Consider the following 23,014-nt stretch of genomic DNA (forward strand, 5'->3'; position numbering starts at 1 on the left):
TCCACGTGGAGGGATCTATTTTCCACTGGTTAGACTGGTTTAAATCTGACAACTTTGTGTCCACTTTAAAAAAGTCCCCGAATCAGGCTTCCCTGGTGGTGCAGTGGTTGAGGGTCTGCCTGCTGATGCAGGGGACGCGGGTTTGTGCCCCGATCCGGGAGGATCCCGCATGCTGCGGGACTGCTGGGCCCGTGGGCCGTGGCCGCTGGGCCTGCGCGTCCAGAGCCTGTGCTCTGCAACGGGAGGGGCCGCAGCAGTGAGAGGCCTGTGTACGGCAAAAAAAAAAAAAAAAAAAAAAAAAGTCCCCGAATCGATTTTTAAATATGTTTGCCTCCCAATCTTTCTTGAACAAGTTAGAAAAACAGAAATGACATTAAAATGACAACTATCTCTTTAAGAAAAATTTTCCTATTAAAAATGTCCAGAGCTCTGTGACCCGTACAAAAAGAACCAAGTAAATCCTTAAAATGAATCCTTACAAAATTGGCTGCAAGTAGGAAACTTACCTTGGGATACGTTAAGGAGACTTAAACATCATTTTCTAAAAGGTACTCACTTTTGGGCTATGCTGCCACTTAACTGACGTCAAAGATCTTCCTGATTTCTTTACTTGATCATAAAAAGAAGAAAAGTCCAAGGAATGTGTCTGGGTCCCAGAGCTCTTCCTGGTCACCAACCCGGAGGTGCTGATTCTACGCATGGTACATTTTGGCGGTAAGGAGTAGTCATACTGTTTCTAGTCTTCCTTTTTTTTCTTCCCCCTAAACGTTGCATGGCAGATGGGCGTTGGAGTATTTATTCTCTCCACAATCTATCATGTTTATAGTTTATACCAGTGCAGTTCATGGAGACATGGCATGTCCGGTAAGTGCACAGCAGATCAGATCACAGTCAGGTTGAGAAGACTGGTGTGGGTCGGCAGGTAGACGTGCTGGACGTGGTCCACCCGTGACCTGCAGACAGGACAGGACTGGAAAAGAGAAGCCGACAGTATGGGTTAGGACACTTCCAAGGGTCTGTGTCTTCAGTGTTCACCCATGGTACCTATTACAGTGCTTTTTCTAAATACGTTGTGGTCACAATTATTTCTAGCTTTCCACTGGGAGGGCTCTTTGCTTTCTAACAAGTCTGACATTTTATACCTGACAAAGGATTAAAAATAAATACTAGGAAAAAGTATAAATGAATGAAATTAATCAGGTTTTCAGTCAAACTCTTAAACAAGGCACCGTGAGTAAAGTGATTACTGAAGACTTCTTGCTGGGCAATGAGGCTGTGGTCCCTACATGGGCTGATGATGAAGTCTCAGGCAGGGATGCAGGAGACCCTCCCGGAGACTGTGTCCTTGGCTCAGCTGGCTCAGGGTGCATCACGGGGGGATGCCACGTGGCCGGTGAGCATGGCCGCTCCTAGTCACAGGTCACAGCTCCACACCCCTGGCTGGCCTCTCAGCAAGAATGTCCCTTCCTCAGCCACACGGGGCGCCGTAGGCATGAGAATCAGACTATGTGGATGAAAAAGGCAAATCCACGACCACTCCTAGGGAAATCACCCGTCTTAGGAGCGTGATCTACTCTAAGGAAAACATGGGCATCCTCTTGGCTCATTTGTAGCCCTAAAAATAGTTCTGAAATTAGCAGCTTCCGAGGGACTAGACGTTATTTAGGGCTAATTTTATGTAAACTCACAGTGACAGTTAGCCAACAGTTCTGGGAAATGAAAACAAATTGAGAATATTGTAAAAGGAAATGCAAGGTGCAAGAAAGAAAAAGATACTATGTAAGAGGTGCTTGTATTTTTTCTACTAATATTAAAATTAGTTTGACTTGCTAAGTGAGAGCTAATCCAAGGGGACCTTGGAGGCATAGGCAGTACCAAAAGGAAATTAATCACAAAAAATGAGGCGACAACCCACCCATGGATAAGTGAGAGTTAACTATCACTCAAAACTCTAAGAATTCTTTCCCAAATAATACAAGTAAGCAAAAAAGACCATCCTCCGACGTGTCAAGCAGCAGAGACAACATGAAAAGGGAAGAGAAGGAGGTGACCAGCCCCCAGGAGGCCTGGGTTCCACTGCCCGGCTCAGCCACTAACTAGATGTGGTACCTTGTGAATCTGAACCTCATATCCAGGACTTGAAAGAAGCCTGTGATTTAGTAATTACATTGTTGAAAAGAGTGTGCTAATCCAAACTGTTTCCAAAGGGCAACACCTTCCAAGTCACAGATACAAAGACCCTCTGGATGGAGATGGACATTCTCCATCTGTGCCTCCACAAGTCAGCACCTGGCCCATGCCAGCCGGCTGACCCCTCACCTGGAGCCGGGAGAACCCTCACCTGGAACTGAAAACGCCCCTTCACCTGGAGCTGGAAAACACCCCCTCACCTGGAGCCAGGAGGACCCCCACCTGGAGCCGGGGGACCCTCATCTGGAGCCGGGAGGACCCTCACCTGGAGCTAGAAATGCCCCCTCACCTGGAGCTGGAAACATCCCCTCATCTGGAGGCAGAAGGACCCGCACCTGGAGCCAGGAGCACCTCACCTGGAGCTGGAAACGCCCCCTCACCTGGAGCTGGGAAGATCCTCACCTGGAGCTGGGCGGCGCAGCCCTCGCAGCACACAGTGTGGCCGCAGGGGCAGAAGGCTGAGTTGATCTCACCCTCGCAGCACAGCACGCACAGCATGGCCTCCTTGAGCTTGCGCAGCTTCTCCTGGAGGGCCCGGGTCTGCTGGCAGCCAAGGCCCTCGCAGCTGCCGCAGCTCATGCTGCTCTCCGAGGACTTCAGGGGAGAGTTTGGAGGGCTGGGGTCGCTTCTCGGCACGAGATCCAGCACACCCGCGTTGTACAGAGCCCTCCTGGCGTGGTCATACGCCTCCTTGGAGGTTCTTTTAATATCGAAGACATACTTCTTGCCCAGGTTGATGTTTTCGTTCAGAAACAGAGAAGCCAAATGGCCCTTCAGGTCTCGGCTGTACTGCATCATGACGGCACTGGTCACCGTGTCGCACCTACGGACAGAGATGTAACACCCACCTCAGTACTGACAGGCCTGGGCGTCCCCACGAGCCAGACCTTAAACACTGCTGTGAATAATGATGCTCATGGAAGCAGACATTAAATATTCTTGTTTGTGTGCTTGAAAATGAATTCTTCCAGTTTCATAGGTGTTAGGTATTTCAATGATTCTACCTCTGTGCTTCTCAAGTGTCTGCAAAGGAAGGAGCCCTGATCAGGCAGCTGTAAACCAGAGGGCACCTCCACCTCCAGGGACAGAACTACAGTCCAAAGCAGCTTATGGCAAGAAAAAGGAAATTCTTCTTTGTAGTCTTGGCTTTATGTTAAAAATTGCTACAAATTTTCCATTCTGCTCCACAATGTGTGTGTCTACTTTAACATAAAAAAAGGGTTGGTTGCCTGCCAATTAAACTTCTTAGCTTTTAAAAAACTTTCCAAATATTTGAGTCAAATCACAAGTCTACTTTAAAGCACCCTTGGAAATAAGGCTATCAATACAGTTATCGAGACATCCTCACTACACACTGAGGATTCAGGGTAGCAGCTCTCCCAGGAAGGAAAGATGACTTGGGTCATCCTGCGGGAAAAGGGCAAAAGCGGCGGCTGAACAGGCCCCACCGCTCAGTCACCTCGGGGAAGGGGAGCTCTGAGGAAAGGGCTAAGAGATAAGCAGTAGAGCGAATCCATGCATCTCTCTCTCTCTCTCTCTGTCACACACACACACACACACACACACACACACACACACAATCCTGAGGAAAAGCAGGATGATGTTGAGAAGGACCCCACTGCTATGGTAGAAATGAAGGGTTCGAAAACAACCGATTTCTTAAGCTCTATACAAGGTTCACTGACACAGTGATACCAGGAACCATAGGAGCCTTGCTGTCACCTGGAAATCTCAGCATTGTGGCAGACGCTGGGGTTACGGGGCGCACAGGGGTACGTGCCTGTAAAAAGCGTGCGTCTCGGTGATGGCTCGGTAGAGCCCGCTGGCTGCCCGGGTGCTGATCATCTTGAACAAGAGCACGATGCTGTTCCCAGACTCCTTGGTGATGGTGAGGTACACGTTCTTCCCTGACTGGGTAGCCATCTGCACGACAGGGTAAGCGATCCTGAAACGTGGGAAGAGAAAAGTGAGCAAGCCCAGGGGAGATGGGTCACCGTGCGTGTGCTTCTGCAGGGTTCCCATGTGCTCAGGGCCCAGCCATAAAGCCAGACACTCTGCCTGGGACCATCAGATAAGCACTCTGCTCCCTAGGTATGAAGGCTCTTTGAAAAGAGTTGGAGAGGAGCACTGGCGCAAGTTTTGGAGTGAGTGTGAGTGTGTGTGTGTGTGTGTGTATGTGTGAGTGTGGTGTGTGTGAGTGTGTGTGTGTGAGAAATGAGATTTTTATAGCCATGGATGACGTGAAAAATATTAACTCTGTCACATCAGTACACTTGAGCCTATATTTAAAAAAAAATATTGAAATGGTTATCAAGGCCTGAATAAAATGAATGTACCTACCCAAAATGAAATACATTATTCCTAAAGGATGACTGTCTAGTAAATCCCTCTCCATTTCCTATTTTCACCATCAGAGCTACAAAAGTACGTACACACGTAGGTCTAAACAAAAATTTAAGACTTGGGTTACCTATTAATTGGGCTGAAGTCATCTTTACAAATTGAGATTCCTTCAGGTCCAACCCCAATGAGGAGTTTCTGCCCTTCGCTGTCCCTCACAGAATGCCATTCTGTGCCGTAGTTTTCCATTGCGGACACAATCTGCAAAACCTGGTATTCAGCTGAAGCCTGGCTGGTCCCCTCCAACTCCTTATGCTTTGCCACAATGCTGCAAGACACCAAAAGGGCAGAGAGGCATACAGAGAGATTAACTGAAGTAGTCTTCAGAGATAAATCGGTATCATTTTTACTAGTGAATTATACTGACACTGTCATTTACGAATCACAAAAACTCAAAGCTATATACTGTTGATATTTCATTTATTTAGTAAACTTATTGTAAAATACTTTTAAGACACTGTTCAAGATCTCAACTATTAAATCATTAGGAGAAAAAAACTATTGGGGATGCCAGATGGGGATGAATTAAAAGAACTATGGAAAATCTCTAAAAATATACATAAGAAATTTATACGTAGCAATGTCTCATGCCATTTGTCTAGATTTGCTTTCTAAGTTTCATTATAATATAGCATTATATGGGATTGATTAGGTCATTTGCAACTGAAAAATACAGGATCTATTTTATCTATTGGGGCGGACAACCTCCAATACCGTCCTTAAAGGTCCCCACCTCCTGGTATCCATGCCCTCATGTAACTTCCGAGTGTACGCTGGAGTAATGACTTGCTTCTAATGTACAGAATACGGCCAAAGTGATGTGCTGTCACTCACTTCTGAGATTAAGTTATAAAGAGACTTTGAATCCGTCTTGGGTGTTTGCTCTTGCTCTGACTCAACTGCTCGTCCTTGGGGAAGCCAGTCCCCACGTTATCAAACAGCCCCCCCGAAGAGGCCGCCGTGGTGAAGGCACAGGCCAGCCAACAAGTCACCTGGGCCAAACTGGAAGCAGATCCCTCCCTCGTGTGAGCCTTCAGATGAGACTGAACCCCCCCAGCAGCTTGACTGCAGCCTCCTCAAAGATCTGGAGCCAGAGAACCCAACCGTGTCACGGCCAGATTCCTGACCCAGAGAATTGTGAGATGATTTTGTTGTTTTAAGCCACTAAGTTTAGGGGGGTAACCGTGTTACCCAGGAATAGATAATTAAGACATCTTTTTTAGGTCTCTTGGTTTAATCCTTGCTGGGATGAAGAAAATGCCGATAAACATGACAGACTTTTTAAGAGATATGCATTCTTAAAAAGGTCAGAGATGTTACAATTCCTGTTATATAGTATTTTATATAAGGGCATTTATTTGTGTGGATTATGTTTTGTGTTTGTAAGTTTCTCAAAGAAAAGGCTAAGAATCTGTTGAAAATAGTTGGTTATATTGGGCAATGGTCTAGTCTCAACCTCACAAATTACCTGTATCTATCATAGTTTGATTTTCTTCTGGAAATTCTTATAAATTTGCTAGATCTATGACAATAAACATGAGCCTGAACTGCAGCCTCACCTGTTCAAGGTGGCACTGGAGAGCTCCTTGGCACACAGCTCTTCATAGCTGTACTTGGCTGTGTTCTGGTTATAGTCGCCAAACTTGGTCTGGGCCAGGAGGGCACTGAGTTCCACTGCTTGCTCTGGTGAACACTGGAGGTGGCCTGCCAGGAGGGCCTCCTTGATATGCAAGAAAAAGATATGCCTGCAAAGCAATGTGAGAGTGAGGTTATGCTGAGGGACTAACTTGGTATCGGACCCAACCGCTTAGCAACTTCATAATCCCATTTAAGTAAGGAAAAGAGAGCAAGGAAGAAAGCTACCTTAAAAATGCTTACAGTTACATGAGTAGTAAGGCAAAATAAGTCTAAGGATTAAGTTTCTCTGAAACAAAAAGTCTTAACCCAAACAAAACAAGTCTAACTATGACAAGTTCAGTAACATTCAAGTTACAAAATGTAAAATAATTATATACATGTTTCTACATTACACTATTTAAAAGAAATGATCTTAATCAGAAAAATTTTATCTTGACGTGTAATTATTATCTTACAAGCCTCACCTTTATTCAAATGACGCTCAAATCTCTAGTTTTTTTTCATGCGCAGGCTCAGCGGCCATGGCTCACGGGCCCAGCTGCTCCGCGGCATGTGGGATCTTCCCGGACCAGGGCACAAACCCGCATCCCCTGCATCAGCAGGCGGACTCTCAACCACTGCGCCACCAGGGAAGCCCCAAATCTCTAGTTTTAACCCCGACTTCTCTCCTAAGGATCATATTCAAATATCCAAGTGCTAACAGGCTTCTCCACTGGATGGTCTTCAGTATCCCAATTTCACCTTCTTCAAAGCCAAACTTTCTCCCCAAACCCACTTTTTCTCCCAGTGGAAACCAGAGACTGATTTGTTATTTTTACCACAGACTCACTTTTGACTCTTCATCTTCCTTCTGTCTCTGAAAACTCTTTAAATTCAGTTCCGTTTTTCCCATTTTTACCTCCTCTATCCTACTTGTAGCTCTCAACTGTCAGAGAATTTACAATATCCTCTAAGCTGATCTCTCTTCTAGACTCTGTGAATCCATCTTCCAAGTTGCTTGCTTCTGATATAAACTTGCCATTTCTCCACTCAGAATCCTTCAAGGGATCCCCATTGTTTGCCGAGGAAGCACACTGTCAGCATGAACCCAGGGTTCTCCACATCTGGCCCCAGATTTCCAGCCACATCTCCTGTCATTCCCTCCAGCCACTATGTCCCAGGAAAGGGACAATTCCTCCTTCTGGAAAAACCAAGTACATTCACACCTCCACGTCTCTGGTCTTGCTGTTCCCTCTGTCCTGAAGGCCACTCCTCCTGTCCCCTCATTTGGATACCCTTTTGTCTATATCACATGCAAACTATCTATTCCTCTATTATATTTGACATGTTCTAACTTCTAGTATTTAGCTGCACCTGAGCTGACTTCATAAGTGCCTCTAACATCAGAGAGTTCTATAAATGTACGTAAAACTACACGTGTCTGCAACTAGTTTATATTCCCATCCTGGTTTCATTCCATCTGAGCCTGTCCTAATTGTATACAACACTGTATTCTACATTTACCGAAAGGTATGTGAGAATTAGAAATCTTGGAAAACTTCAGATATTGTTGCCTGCCAATCCGTGTTGCCTAAGATTCTGAACAGAGTATCTAAACTGTCATAGGCACACTGGCCTGGATTATGAAATCTGTCTCTGGCAAATGTATAACCTTCCTTGGATGACTCAATACAGTCTCTCAAACATGCTGCAATGCCGTACTATTCCTTCTGTTAACAAATGAATTACGATCATCATTGTAAAGCTCTGAACAGGGTTCCTAAATTCCCCCCCTTCAGCTAGATACCCTTATTCCAGTCCTCGAGATGCTTTTATTTATATGCTAGCCTTGTGTCGGACATCCAGGTAGAAGGGATAACGTGAACAATGCAAAAAAAGGAGGCAAGGGAACTTGAGGCTAGAAATACAAGGAGGGGCTCTGTTGAGAGTCTCAAAACTTCAGGCTGACAAGAGCCATTTAATCCTCCTTTAAGACATGTTTAAATTCAACATTTTGTGCCTTCTATAATGATAAAGAAATGTTTAAAATTATCAGACTCTGCCAAACACTGCAGTTTTTTCTTTATTCAAAGCCCCCTATGAAGAAATCACAGTGAAGAATGCATAATAGCACTGGAAGAAGATAAGCATGGTTTCTATTAACCCAAACATCTGCTTGTCTTTAAAGTATTTCTGACATACTGCTAAACTGAGAAGGGGGTCCTTACTGGGGCAAAGAAATAACTACAAAAATAACTTGTTTTAAAATAGCTATCTGAGAGGACTGAGGTCTAGCCGTCCCTTAAAATCTTGGTGTTACAACACTGCTTCAGCCCTCAGAAAGCTTTTTAGAGGACTGTTCGGTAAACGTCATCTTGATTAAGGTACCTCTGTCTCTGCATTCATCAGTGGACATGTTAGTAGGGAATAAAAACTTAAATATATACTTCCATTAAAGAAGAAAGTATGTGCTGAAAGATTTTAAGGGTATCACCCAAAAACCTAAATATATACTTCCATTAAAGAAGTATGTGCTGAAAGATTTTAAGGGTATCACCCAAACTAAGTCTTCTCAATTTAATTACTGCTTATGTGAAAATGTCTTTTAACTTATTTCCTAAGTATTAAGTTAGAGACTAGTTTAGCCTGCAAAAGAAGAGTTTCAAAATTGATCCAATTTCCTTTTCCAAACTATCCAGGACCGACTTCTGGACAGACAGCTGTCAAAATCAAAGGCAAAGAAGCAGCAGTAACAAAATGTTAACAGGTGGTCAGCAGCCTGAGAGTAATGTGATCCTTCCTCGGTCTGGGAGTCAGAATTTTCCAAAAGGAGGTGGGGGACAATAGCCTTTTCAACATACTCCACATTCTCGGCTGCACTGCGGTCGATACCCTGTGAGTACAAAAATCCTCCTCCTTATCATTTACAGAAACTTTCTGGTAAGGCCCTTCCTGCATTTTGCCATTTCATGGCTATCAAGCAACCTTTTCATTTCAAGTCAACAAATCTGCCACGCATCGCCACTGTGCCAAACCCTATGCCGAGGTCCCAGGGTGAATATATCTGATTGCTCCTGTTTCGATGGAAGGTACAGCCTTTTGGTGTCAAGGAATGTATCCTATCAAAATAACTCTGGCTACAAACTGGCTCTTGGGTGATAAGTTTATGCTCTCCAGGAGAAGAGCACGTGCAGCAGTGACAGCGAAGGTCACGGCGGTGGCAGGCCATCTGCAGACTCTATTTAATGTGCTCTTTCAAAGAGGGAGGATGGCAGGGCATACAGAAACATTTCCACACGGAATCCAGTGATGGCTCAATAATTAGGGGTGGTTTTCAGTCAAGTATTTTCTCCTATTATTTTCTCTCCAACCATCTGGCCTGTAACTGTCTGGCTCGTGGATTCCCCCCACCCCCCCGCCCCGCACCTCCCATTTCGTAAAGTGGTTAAAAGTTACCAATAATATCAAAATGAGCAGATGTGGTCAAAGAAGTCAGGCCTGCAGTGAATTTTTTTTTTTTTTTAACTAAAGATCAAAAGTGGTTGGCCTATCTAATTCAATTTAGGCTACATGCTAGAATCATAAACAGAAAGAAAGCCTTTGGAAAAAATGATTTCTTTGTCTTAAGCAAATGTCTATGAATATGTCCTAACAGACATAAGCTCATTTTCTAAACATTGTTCTGGTTGCACCTTGAAATTCATGACTCTTCAAGCTTTACCCAGTTACTAAGAAAACGAATACACTTTCAATATATGGATGGGGTTTGGAGCCCCAAAGTGAAACATTCTAGCTAACTCATGTCTTTGCATTTAATGAATTCACACTTGCTGCAGCATTAGGGAAGACTTAAAAAAAAGGGGGGGGGGGTAAATATAAGGATATGTCATATTTTAATTTAAAAAAGAGTCACATATCCTTAATATATTTTTGTTTCAGAGTATGTACTTCAGATTTCCTCTATGTTTAAAATGAACTCCTTTCCATAGCTTTACGGAATAAAGTTAGGTCATTTATCTTTTGAGAACTGTAATCAGAGCACTCTCCTCTAAACCCTGGCTTGTCTCATAAAGAAATCATCTAATAATCAAAGCAGAACTCGCTGCAAACCAATCGGGAGTTGTCGATCTGCTCATCACAGTTACTCTCAATTACTGCCCTCCAGTTATCTTCCCAGTTACATAATTTTGAAGAGCTTTTCATGACACAAATATAAAACAACTATCTCCACATTTACTATTAAACTCAAAATTAAGTAACTAACCTAAGACATCGCGAAAATGGCTAAGTAGCTATTTTTAAAAAGTCTCCAGTCCTAATAACTGAAGTGAATTTCTCCCCAAGAGACTGACTGAACTTGGCCCTCCATTGTAATGGCTGGTTTGTCCCTCACAGAGCAAGACACCCACTGAGATCACCCATATGCCCGCCTCAGTCCAATGAGTCATTAAACCACAAGCTCGAACTGCCAAGTTATATTTAAAAATTATCAAGTCACAACAGAATTGCTATAGGTTTGTTTTGTATCTTAAATTCCAGTGAAACAAAAATCAGTTCAAGATAGATCACAGGCCTAAATGTAAAAGCTACAACTGTAACCCTTTTAGAACAAAACATAGGAGAGTATCTTCACGACTTGGAGGTAGGTTCCCCTCAGGATGCAGTCAGCAAAAACCGTAAAAGAAAAAAGTGGATAAATGAGACTTCACCAAGGTTAAAAACTTCTACTCATCAAAAGGCATCAAAAACACAGGCAAACCACAGGAAAAAAAAAATACTTATAAAACATATATCTGACAAAGGACTAGTATATATAAAGAATTTGCGCAGCTCAAAAATAAAGACAACAACTCAATAAAAAAGGGCCAGTGACTTGAATAGATACTTCGCAAAAGATGTACAAAAGGCCAATAAGCACATGAAAGTGTTATTAATCAACAGAGATGTAGAAATTAAAACCACAATGTGCTACCACTATAAACCCACCTGAAACCTGGCAGGGATGCAGACGCACTGGTCCCCTGTACATTGTTGACAGGAGTACAGAATGGTACAATCGCTTCGGGAAAAGATGTGGCAGTTACTTATAAGCTAAACAATTACCTCCTCTAGGACCCAGCTCTTCCATTCTCATTTACTCAAGAGAAATGAAAACACATGTCTACAAAAGACTTGTGCTTGAACGCTCAGAGCAGCTTTATTCACGATAGCTGGAAAACAGGTATTCATCATAGCAGTATGCATAAACAAACAGCAGCACGTTCCTACAGTGGAATACTATCCAGCAATAAACAGGAACGAGCCGCTGATGTATACAATAAGATGATGGGTCTCGAAAAATTTATGATGAACAAAAGGAACCAGACACAAAAGAGTACATACTGTGCGATTCCACTGACATGAAGTAGAACAGGCATCACTAAACTATGCTGGAAAAACATACAACCTGGTTGTGGGGTGGCGGTAGGGAAGGGGGGGTGGGAACGACTGCAGAGAGGCATGAGAGAACTTTCTGGAGTGATGGTTCATACTTGATAAGGGTTTTGTTTAAACAGGTACATCCATTTGCCAAAACTCATTAAGTGGTATATTAGGATTTAGGCATTTCATCATATATAAATTTTGTATCAATCAAAAGAAAAAAAAGAACTGTAGGTAAATACTGAGTTCTAGTTAGTGATACGCATACTGAAGTATTTAGGGAGATGTGTACTCACACACAACTTATTTTGAAAAGCATGAAAAAAGACTGATGGATGGATAGAGGGATCAATAAATGGATAAATATGTGATAAAGCAAGTATATTAAACTGTTAATAGTAGAATCTAGGTATTGGGTGTTCACTGTAAAAATTTTCAACTTATCCGTACATTTGAAATTTTTCATAGTAAGAGGTTGAGAAAATAACACCAGTAAAAATCCCTAGGGTCAAGGTTCAGAATTCAAATGAAGAGCCACACCTAAAATGAACCATCACATCTACCACACTTCATGGAAGGCTTACAATTGACAAACCTGTCACAGCCAATAATTACCAAGTCAGGTCTCTATTCAGGTTTAAGGAAATCCTTCTCAAAGCCCAAAATGCAAAATGGGAATCACTGATGAGTTTGCTTTCTCCTCAGCTCCAAGGCAGTTAAAAGATAAGGAGGGTACAGGTGAGGGAAATTCCTAAGTTCAAAAGTAGTTACAACTCACAGCAGAAAAACACTTGGAAGCATAAAATCCGGACTTCTAAAAAATATGATTACTCACAGTAGATAGCTGTCCCTAGGCAAACAACAGTCCGGGCAATCTTGTAGTTTAAGAGCATTAACTACAATCTCTTTCTCAACAATTTAGATTAGTGTGGAGGGCTATCAGGTCCAGAAGAGGTCTGGGATCGGGCTGTAGTGGTACACGACTCAGAGAATAAATAAACCTGGAACCTGACCCCACTGGTCACCCTGAATCTGCCCTTTGTGCCATTTAAATATTCAAATTTTATTTATAATGACATTCAAAATGAACAGTTCCTTTTGGTTACATAAAAATCAATTTCTCAATGTTCTCTGATATTTCATACACATATATAAGTATCAGAAATTCAAAAAGAGACTGAAGGGGCCCAGGCGGGCAGTCTGTGGCTAAAATAACCATATACCACCACAAACATCCCGTACTCTGAACAGAAAGAAAAACTTAAAAGATAAATAAGAATTCAGAAATGTAATTAATACTTTCTTTGGAAATAATATACACGTCTGTCTTTACCATTTTTTACTTTCCTGGAGCCTTTTTTGGGCATACCAAAAAAAAAAAAATGTGTCATTCCACTCTTAGGCATGTAGTTGATATGAAGAGCATAATACTCCTGCAATGCATCCTATGGAATTTACCCATCCTGAATCACACAAAGGCAAATTCTGTAATCAACCTTTACCATCGTGACAATGTGTTTTGTTTTAAATTTATTTATTTTATTTATTTTACTTTTGGCTGCGTTGGGTCTTCGTTGCTGCGTGCTGGCTTTTCTCTAGTTGCAGTGAGCGAGTGCTACTCTTCGCTGTGATGCGTGGGCTTCTCATTGCGTGATGATGTTTTATAAGACTTTGAATGTGATTACAGGCACTGGCTAGGGTCAATGTGATTCAGCTGTGTACTGATTTGAGATTATCACCCCCACCTGCCTATAGTTTGCATGTGGCATTTGCTTTGTGGGTTTCAGTGATGCCATCTTCCTTCGATTTTCACTTGTCTAAGTAATATTTGTTGAGAGACAAGGAAAAATTGAGTTTAATAAGTAGTCAGGACCTACAGATTGGGTGAAATTAGATAAAATGAGCCTGCGGCTTGAAAACTATCTGAACTTCATAAAAGGTCCAGGAGCATGGTAGTTCATTCTAGATAAGAACAACCACAATGAACAAACGCCTTGGAATGAGGTAGAGGGGGCGAAGGAAGGAAGCAAGCAAACAAAAGAATGCCAAGCACTGAGCAAATTCTTAACTGAGAAAAATCACTACAAAACATTTTTTAGTGGTGAGAATTCTTTTAGACATTCTCAAACTTTTCAAGTTATAGAAGCAAACTGGCAAACATTTCAATACCTATAAGAAAATTTATATTATCACAGTATCAGTTAACCCTATTTTTTTTTATTTCCAAGTTCTTAATTCATTGATTCAACAAATATTTACACACCAAGCACTGGCTAGATTCTGGGTATACAAGGTTGATCAGCTCCTTGCTTAATGGAATTTTAGATTATTAGAGCGGCTGACAATAAGCAAATTGTCACATAAGTAAATGGAGTGTTACACACTCATTAAATGCTATAAAGGAAAGCTACACGATGTCTTGGGAGAGTTTAGTCTCCTGAGCACGCCTGGAGAAGGCTTCCCCGGGGAGTGATGAGTGAGCTGGGGTCTGAAGCCAAACGCATCACTGCTCGCGACTTTTAAGATCCTAATGAGATGCAACGTTCAGGATTATAGCATTTCCATGAACATGTAGTTCAGCACTCACGGAGCCCCTGTATTGGGATTGGTTTCTGGGATAGAGGATTCAGGTGTTGGTAAGTCTTAACCAAGCAGGGTGCCTCTAGCAAAGAACACAGAGCTCTGCTAAAATGTGGCAGTCAAGGAGAAACAGAAAGATTTTACTGGGAATGGATGGTATAATTACCATCCCTGAAGATGAAGCATATAATTCTCTAATCTCTGGTTTTGAAAATGTTGACAAAATCTGGTCTGAATTGCTGTGAATAACCGAAAGCCTCTGAAAGGTAATAATTTCAAAGATGATTATGATTTCAGATTTACTTCTGGAATATATTAATTTCACTTTTCGTTTTAATCCATAGCATGGCAAACATCTGCTGAAAACACCTGCTGTCGCCAATCTCTGAAAGGTGCCAGCTGAGTCTAAACAAAACTCTCTGGTTACTTTCCAGAATCCCCCATTCCAGAGCAAACATAATTATCCAGGTAAAGAATCAAATCTAAAATCAGGCCACATCAGAGGCCAGATTAACTCTATCTACCAATCTAAGCAGACATTGGATATATTTTTTCTCTCTTCAGAGAAATGTATTTAGAAAAAGCATTAGGAAAATAATATGGAGAGGAAGCAGAAGCCAAGAAAAAAAAAGTCTACTGCTAGAAGGGATTTAAAGAATCTCTTTCAGGGTTTTCAGTTGGGCTCAAGTCTTGGAAGGCTGTACATGCTGGAGGCAGACTGCTGAGCGGGACCTAGAACGCAGGGGCTTCTGCCTTGCCCCTAGAGCTCTGCTCTTACAGACGGGCCTTCCTGCCTGTCATTCTCACAGCAGCTTCCCTAATCTAATGCAAACTAATATATTAACTGGCCCCCAGTCAGGCCAGCTACTGTGAGCAGGCTGCTTTAATTGTCCACAGAGACAACTTGGCTAGGATATTTCAGCACCATTTAATAAACTGTCCAGACACTTTCTGAGTATTAAATGGAAATGACTGATGACTTGACCTCATGACTTGATGAAGAGCTGGGAAAATATCACCTCTCATAACTGGACTGGCAAAGCTGAGCTTACTCACCATGTAAACAGATCGATTTTATTTTCATGGCATTTTATATGAATATTTTACAACAAATGATTAAATATCAAAAAAGTTTATCAACCAGCTTTATCTTGATAACATAATATTAGGGAAAATAAGTATTTCTGTTCCGTAGTATCATGCACATAAACACAATGCTAATTGTAACTACATTCGACGCAGCACGACTACTGATCCTAATGAAAAGGTACAGTGCTAATTACAACGCACTTTATCTAGTTATTAAAGCAGAATGCTATATAAAGTTTAGGTGGCATTTTCTTAAAATTCTGTATTTATTTCAGACAACCCCACAAAAACAAGTAAAACACACAAATATTTTAAAAGTCAAAATCACATGAATTTTTCAGTATAATTTCAAAAGGAATGAAAATCAATTAAAATTACCTAGTCTAACTAGGTATGTGCAATGTTTGAGTGCTATTAGACATGAATCTCGAGTCAAAGTCAATTGAGTCAATAAAGTAGGAAATTTGATTCCAATTCTAATTCATAAAATATCTCTATTTCTTGCATGAATAGAATGGAGCTGATAATAGTTATTAACTCTACTACAAGAAAGCACAGGTAAAGACTAGTAGCAAATTGTAAAATCTGTAAGCATTTATAATACAGATGTACGTATTATATTATGACTGCAGCCACTGGGTTTTTTTTAAGATTATTTGATCTGGACCATTTTTTTAAAGTCTTTATTGAAGTTTTTACAATATTGCTTCTGTTTTATGTTTTGGTTTTTTGGCCACGAGGCATGTGGGATCTCAGCTCCCCAACCAGGGATCAAACCCGCACCCCCTGCATTGGAAGGCGAAGTCTTAACCACTGGACCGCCAGGGAAGTCCCTCAGTCATTGTTTAAATGATGTATTTGGTCCTCCAAGCTTCCGCAGATTTAAAAAATAAATCTGTGTCATCAAAATAGATTTGAATCTGGAGGCCCTGTAATAATTGCAAAGTAATGATAAAGCTACACAATGAAAATTCCAAGGTGCTTTATATATATATTATTTTCTCTTACTCAACTGCAAGTTATCACACTGAAGTGCAAAGTGGAAGCATTCACAAATCCGCTTTAATTTAAAAAAAAAAAAAAAAAAAAACCCAACCTATCCTGATTCATATAGACAGCTAAAACAACCTTAAATATGAAATCACTTGAATATTTTGCAACATATTTTCAGGAGCACTAAGAATTCAACATACTAGCTTCCCTCAGATACAAAATTGAACAATTCTCTCACCATTTAAAGCTCCATAAAAAGGCAAAGGAGAGATTTCAAATTCAAATAAATAGTGTTTCAAAATATGTGTCTATACGTCCTCTGGTAAACAACCAAAAAAATGACATGTTAAAAACTCTTAAAGGATATGGCTCACTCATTACTCATAATTCTCACACTCACATTTTTTATGTGCATGGCAAATTTCCAATCCAAAGGATTATGAAAAACATTAGAACTAAGATCCAAAGTTTACCGTGTTTAAAAGTAGTCATTTTCCTTTTTCTTTTTCTTTTTTTTTTACATGCCACTATAAGATTTAGGTCTCCTGCATTTCAGCAGTAAATATTAAACACCAGTTTCCTAGCTTGGCTCATCCTTGAGAAAAGTATTACAGCCAGTCCAGGGGAGAATCCATTTTCTGTTTGAAAAAGGAAACCACATGCTCCAATTGTCTACCACTAGTGGTGGCTTTCTAGAAGAGAGAAATTTAACAATCTGAACTCAACAATCATGTATAAACTATCTGTGGGGTAGTGTTAGATTACTACTGGCCTTAAAAGAGTTTTCTGACTAAGTTTTCAAGAAACTGAAAAACTTTTAAAATTCGGACAGAGCTCTTTGCTACACACTGTAACTTGACACTAGGCTGAAGAAGTTGACCAAGTTTAAGTAACCCAAGAGGAACTGTTTCCTGCTTTCTGTTAGAGCAGTCTGCAATGACCTGTAGTAACACTGCTGAGACAGAGGTTACTATCGGGCAGTAGATGCCACTATCAGGAAGTCAGTTAAGTCTTTTTTCTTTCTTTCTTTCTTTAATTTTTTTGCGTTGTGGCACTGATCTCAAGTGTTTGTAAGAATTCAACCTTACTCTCCCATTGTCTATAAAAATAAGAAAAACACCAGAAGAGGTGGAAAATGTACCCCAGGCCAACTATGCAGCTCTCTTTTCACCTCAACAAAAGAACTGTGCTATGGAAAACTTCTAAGTTATAACCAACTCATTCTGTATCAAAACAAATTTGCCTGTGAACATCTCTGCGAAGGTGCAGTGGCCCTTCCTAAATGGAATCAAAGGTCTATTTGACATTGGTTTATTTTAGCGTCACTTTACCTAGTCTGCTCCTGTAAGATGAGATGAGGCTCCACGAAGAACTTGACTCTCAGTTTAAGCCGGTAAGGGGCTAGCCCATCCATCTGCTGGGAGATCCGATTTCTCAGATTTAGCCATAAACTTTCACCTTTGCTACCCGTAAACTGCAGTCCAAAATAATCAACTTCTATAATTCCCAATCGTCTGCACACCTAAAACAAAAATGAATGCAGTGTGGATGAGCAAGCGGTCCATGTGGTCAAAGCAAACCCAAAGACTCCATCTGAGTCTAAGATTCCTGCCTATTCTTTTTTTTATTAAAAATAACAAAGTTCAACAACGGTGTTACAATTCCTGATGTCAGCTAAAACAACAGAGTTCTAAGGCTCCAGTGACGCGAAACCATTAGATGTAGTATAGAGGCACAAAAGGAGTTCTCAAAATGTAGCCTTCCAGAAAGGCTGAGGACGGGGTATTTTCCTTTTTATTCCAATCACTGGAATTCCCTCCACTAGCACAATCTGCACAGCTGATCTGGCAGCTTATTATCTGGACAATTTTAACCATCTGGACTCCAAAAAAGCAAACACATTGAGGAAACACGCCACAAGTGTCAGCTAAGCTTTGCAGGAGGTTTTCCAAACATCTCAGGTCGAGGGGGTTGGAGGGCACAGCGTTTCACTTGAGATCAAATTTTCTGCCACACCATTATGCACTGTTTGGAACCGTTCCTCCTCACTCCTAAGGAAACGCGTGCTTAAAGACAACCGAGGAGTCCACGACCCAAACCTACCGTCCTCTCGTCCCCCGCGAATCGGGAGATGCAAGGAGGTGCATAAGAAATGCTTCTCCATTTGAGAAGCATCAAGAGACAAGGGCACTGCTTGTCTGCCGAGCAACCCGAGGGACCTGCGACCGCCTCCAGCCACCTCATCGCGGGACGCAGGTGGCGCTGCCAGGCCCCGCGGGGACCCGACAGGAGGCATCATTCACACACCTGAGGCAGGTGTGCTGGGCCTCCTTCTTCCGGGAAAGTCCCGGGCTGGGGGGCAGGGGGGCAGGCCCGCCGCGCGTCCCCCGCGCCCTCCACCCCCACCCCACCACGCGCCCCCGGCACGCCACGAAGGGGCCGTGCGCCCCACGGCCTCGTGGAGGAGGGGGTGCAGGCCGGGCGCCTGGGGCGCACTAACCCCGCCGCCGCCGCTGCGCCGCCGGACCCCGGCAAGCGGCGCGTCCCGGCGCCACAGCGAGGCCCCTCGGCCTCGGGGAACCGGCCTGGACCCCGCGCCTGGCCCCTGGTCCTCACCTGGTTGAGGCAGTCCTCGCCGTTGGCTTTCGCCTCCACCTCCACCTCCATCAGCACCGCGTCCGGCCTCGTCACATAGCACAGCATGGCTGGGGCCGCCGCTGCCGCCACAGCCGCCTCGTCTTTGCTGTGCGCGGGGTTCAGACCCAGTTCCGGGCTCGGCGAGGCTGGCCGTCGGGAGGCTGAAGCCCTGCAGACCACTGCCCTGCAACCCGCAGCCGCCGCGCCCTCCCCGCCACCCCCTCTCCAGCCCGCCCGCCAGCTGGCTCTCCGAGTCCGGCGGCGTCGCCGCACGCCAGCAGCCCGACTGCCTGCGTCGCAGCGGGGACTTCTCTGATATAGCGGCCCCGCCCCCTTCGGCTGGGGCCCCCGCCAATCACGGAGGCCCCGCCCCTCCGCCGCCGCCCGACCAGCCAATAGCAGCGGCCGTTCGGCCGCCGCCCGACCTCCCAGAGCCGGCTGAGTTCCCCCGGCCGCCGGGGAGGTGGTAGCTCGCGGGGGCTGAGCGCTGCGCAAGGAGGGACGCCCCGGAACGCGCTTGCTACCTCTGCTCGCTGGGAGACGCTGCTCCGAGCCAGCGACCGCCCGGGGCTCCCACGTGGGTTCGCCTTTCTGTCGGGCTTGAATATACAGTGATTAAACGCCTCCAAGCTACCGCCTTCAGAAAGAAGCCTTGGGTCGCTCCAGTAGCGTGTTTGGGGGGCGGGGTGGTGGTCGTCGTGGTGAAAGCAGATAGCAAAGAGTGCAACCCCAAAGCCTGAAAAGAAAATGATGATTTCCCTGGGGTTTGCCTCAGTGGGCTGTAGGAAGGCGGAATTTTTGTTCTTTAGGTTAGACCTCGTCATTGAGAAAACAAAATATGAGTATAAAAGTTTTTGCTGTCGTTCAATAAGCCAGGGAGCTTGACCTAGTGCTTTCTCTATGAAACCTCTCTAAAGGCTTCTATTTACCCGTTGTGCAGAATCAAAAGCCCGTACGGGCACTAAGGCCCTCTCTCAGGTTGTCCGGCCTATCTCACGTCTTAGCTCATTTTTCATTAAACATTAATGGAGCACCTGCTCCAATGCCAGTCCCTTCTCTCAGGCAACCAGGTGTTATCCCCACCTTCAGAGTAACGGACTTATCTCTGAATCTCAATAGAAAGTATTAATAATTGAAGGTCTACAAGTCTTCCCTCATTTACCACTTGTTTCTCTTAGTCAACGCGTTACTCAGCCTACCTCTGGTTTCTTTATAGGAGAAGCCAGAGATGTGGGTTTCAGCTTTGGACCGATGAAAACTGACTTCATCTCTCTGCAGCTCAGTGTTTCAGCAGTCAGATGGAGACCACAATCTCTGCCCCGCCTTTCCCCAGCATTGCTGTGAAGAGCAGCAGAGATAATGTTCATAAAAGCACTTGAGGGCTTCCCTGGTGGCGCAGTGGTTGAGAGTCCGCCTGCTCGATGCAGGGGACACGGGTTCGTGCCCCGGTCCGGGAAGATCCCACATGCCGCGGAGAGGCTGGGCCCGTGAGCCATGGCCGCTGAGCCTGGGCGTCCGGAGCCTGTGCTCCGCAACGGGAGAGGCCATAACAGTGAGAGGCCCGCGTACCGCAAACAAAACAAAACAAACAAACAAAAAGCACTTGAATGACCCGGTACATGATACATATAAGGAAACCTGTAACGTCAGCTCTGTCACTGCCTGCCTATGACTTCTGTCCTTATCCCTTTCCCGAAGTTCCAATTATCTCTGTCCTGGTTGTCTTCATTTCTGAAGAAGTAAGAAGGATATCGGAGCAGAAGACTACTGGTTAGGCTCCTCCAATAGTCTTTCACTAAAGCCCACTCTGGCTAAAACGAAACCAAGTCCTGACCACCAGTGTTGCAGACGGGCATGCGCACTCACATCTTTCTTTGTGTCTTAAGAATACACCTCATGATATTGCGCTGCTGAAATAGTCCCGTCTTGTATCAGCTCTTGTTCCTCATTCACTTAATTTCAGTTTACTGATCTGGTAAATTTATCTGGGAGATAACATTTGGATAATTGTTATCTAATCTATGCTTAATCTCTAGAAATTTTAGATCCGGGAGAAGAGGTGAGGGGCAAGATGGAGGCCAAGTGTATTGGTTAACATTTTTGTTTATTGAGCGACTAAGCTGGCTAAACCAATGACGACTAACCAAAAGTTGGCTAATTTAAGCAAAAGGGAATTTGGTACACAAATTTGGGGAGCTCACAGAATCAGCAGGGACTAGACATGAATGAATGGAAAGGGAGACATATTGATTGGCCAAGAACAAAAATCAAAAAACAAAACAACCAAACACCAACTATTTGGGATTTTACCAGGGATATTTCTTAATACAAACCCAGATTATGCTTTGGCTATGGGATGGTTGGTAAAGATTCCAGCTGGTTTTGAAATTGAATCACCAGATAAGACTTTAGAGGAGAAGGATTTCTTAAAACAAAACAATGCTAAAACTAGGAAAAAACGGCACTTGGGGAGGGGACAGAAATCATCATGACCAAGAAGAAAAGGAATACTGGCTTCTCTTAGCATATACAGGAAATGGGAGACCCTAATCTACCTCTCTCTTCCTTGTCTTTCTCTTTCTTTCCTAATTTTTTTCCTTGAGTAGAGAGATGGAGAGACAGGTTAGTCAGGAATGAGAAGGCTGAATTTGCTGGTTACTGGGTGAGAAAGCAGAATTATGTTCAAAGACCTGGTTCGGGAATAGAAAGCCCACAGTAGAATTGCTTCCTAGAGGATCCCACCGTCTGGTAATGCTAGGAAACGCCTGGAGCCAGTTTCAAGCCTCAGCTGGGTCTAACTCCAAAATAAGCCTGCACACCCAGGCCTGGGGGTGGTAACTATATTGGATTGAGCTGCGACTCGCAGTTCCAGATTAGCCAGAGAGGTGCTACATGTTACTTGTGTCTGCTATCTTACACTCTCGATTAGCTATCATCTTTTAAAGATAGCATTAAAATTAACCAGCAAAGTAAAAGGATCAGTTGCGTGAAAGTAGATTTTAAAAATAGAAACCATAGTTTAAGTGGCTGTTCAAAGACACCCAGACTGCACACTTTTACTCTCTCATATATGAGGGCTCAAGACTGAGCACCAGATAATATTTGTAGGATAAGATGTGGTGGTCATCTGGCTGCAAACGAAGTCTGATCTGGCTGGCTGGATACCTCTCCACGTGCATTCCTCTCTAAACGCTGCACACACCACTGCAGAAATCCTGTGCTGGGTCAAAGGAAAGGCCCTTCTCCCTCTTCACCTCTTGAACGTTCATTTGTAAGAGCATAGAGGGAACAACAGTTAGTGACTGCCTAAAAAACTGTCCCTTGGCTTTCACACATTGTTCAAGCTAATTATTCTATCAGCAATGCTTCATCAGGCACAAGTGTGCTACACTGTGTGGAGTGAGCTGAAATCTCATTTGAAATGTTAGACTTGTGAAATTCAGGAGTAGTTTAATTTGCTGTTGGCCTACCATCAAAGCAGAGCATCTCATTTCCAAAACTGGCTGTCTGAAGAGTCAAAGAAGGAATGGAGAGAGAATAGGCAATGCCCGTGTTACAAACTCTGGAACATATTAAATAGCATTGTCTTAATTAGCAGGCAGTTTAAATGGTTTTTTTCCTAGTTGTGAGAGTTATGGTAATCTACTTAGAAAAGATTGAAAAGTACAAGGGAAAAAACGAAGTAGGTGTATTTTATCAGGCATTTCCAGTTAGTACTGATGTTTTACTTTTGTACTTTGCATGCAATGTGCTCTAAATTTTGATTGTGATATAATCAAATACTGCACATGAACTTCTGGAGAAATATCAAGAGAGCAAGAGACACTTGCTGTGGGAGTTCCGAATCTAAACCTAGTGTTACGAATATTAGGAAAATTATAAACAGAAAGAACAACCTCCATGAAAAAATTCCAACTATTACTGTTTCTCAGCTTTCTTCTTCTTTTTTTTTTAAATTTTCTGAAATATTACTGTTTTCTCTGTTTTCCTTCTTACTCCTAGTATGCCCTGATATGTCACACTTTATGACATGTTTACTTCTTTGGCATGTATCATTTAGTTGAGAGATGCTCAGATCTGGGAAATA

At 43.2% G+C, this 23,014-nt stretch overlaps 1 protein-coding gene across 1 annotated transcript; it reads right to left on the reverse strand.

The window, feature by feature from the left end:
- Positions 1–64: 64 nt before the first annotated feature.
- On the reverse strand, positions 65–18,993 carry MYLIP (myosin regulatory light chain interacting protein; the record flags this gene model as incomplete). Its single annotated transcript, XM_082848139.1, has 7 exons — positions 65–970; positions 2,593–3,013; positions 3,959–4,135; positions 4,661–4,858; positions 6,150–6,335; positions 17,622–17,812; positions 18,907–18,993. The coding sequence occupies 7 exons, from the start codon at positions 18,991–18,993 to the stop codon at positions 881–883; spliced, it is 1,350 nt and encodes a 449-aa protein (XP_082704265.1). The 3' UTR covers positions 65–880.
- Between the last annotated feature and the right edge of the window lie 4,021 nt (positions 18,994–23,014).

This window comes from Leucopleurus acutus (assembly GCF_964270905.1).
Source record: "Leucopleurus acutus genome assembly, chromosome: 10".
In the NCBI taxonomy this organism is placed as follows: Eukaryota; Metazoa; Chordata; class Mammalia; order Artiodactyla; family Delphinidae; genus Leucopleurus; species Leucopleurus acutus.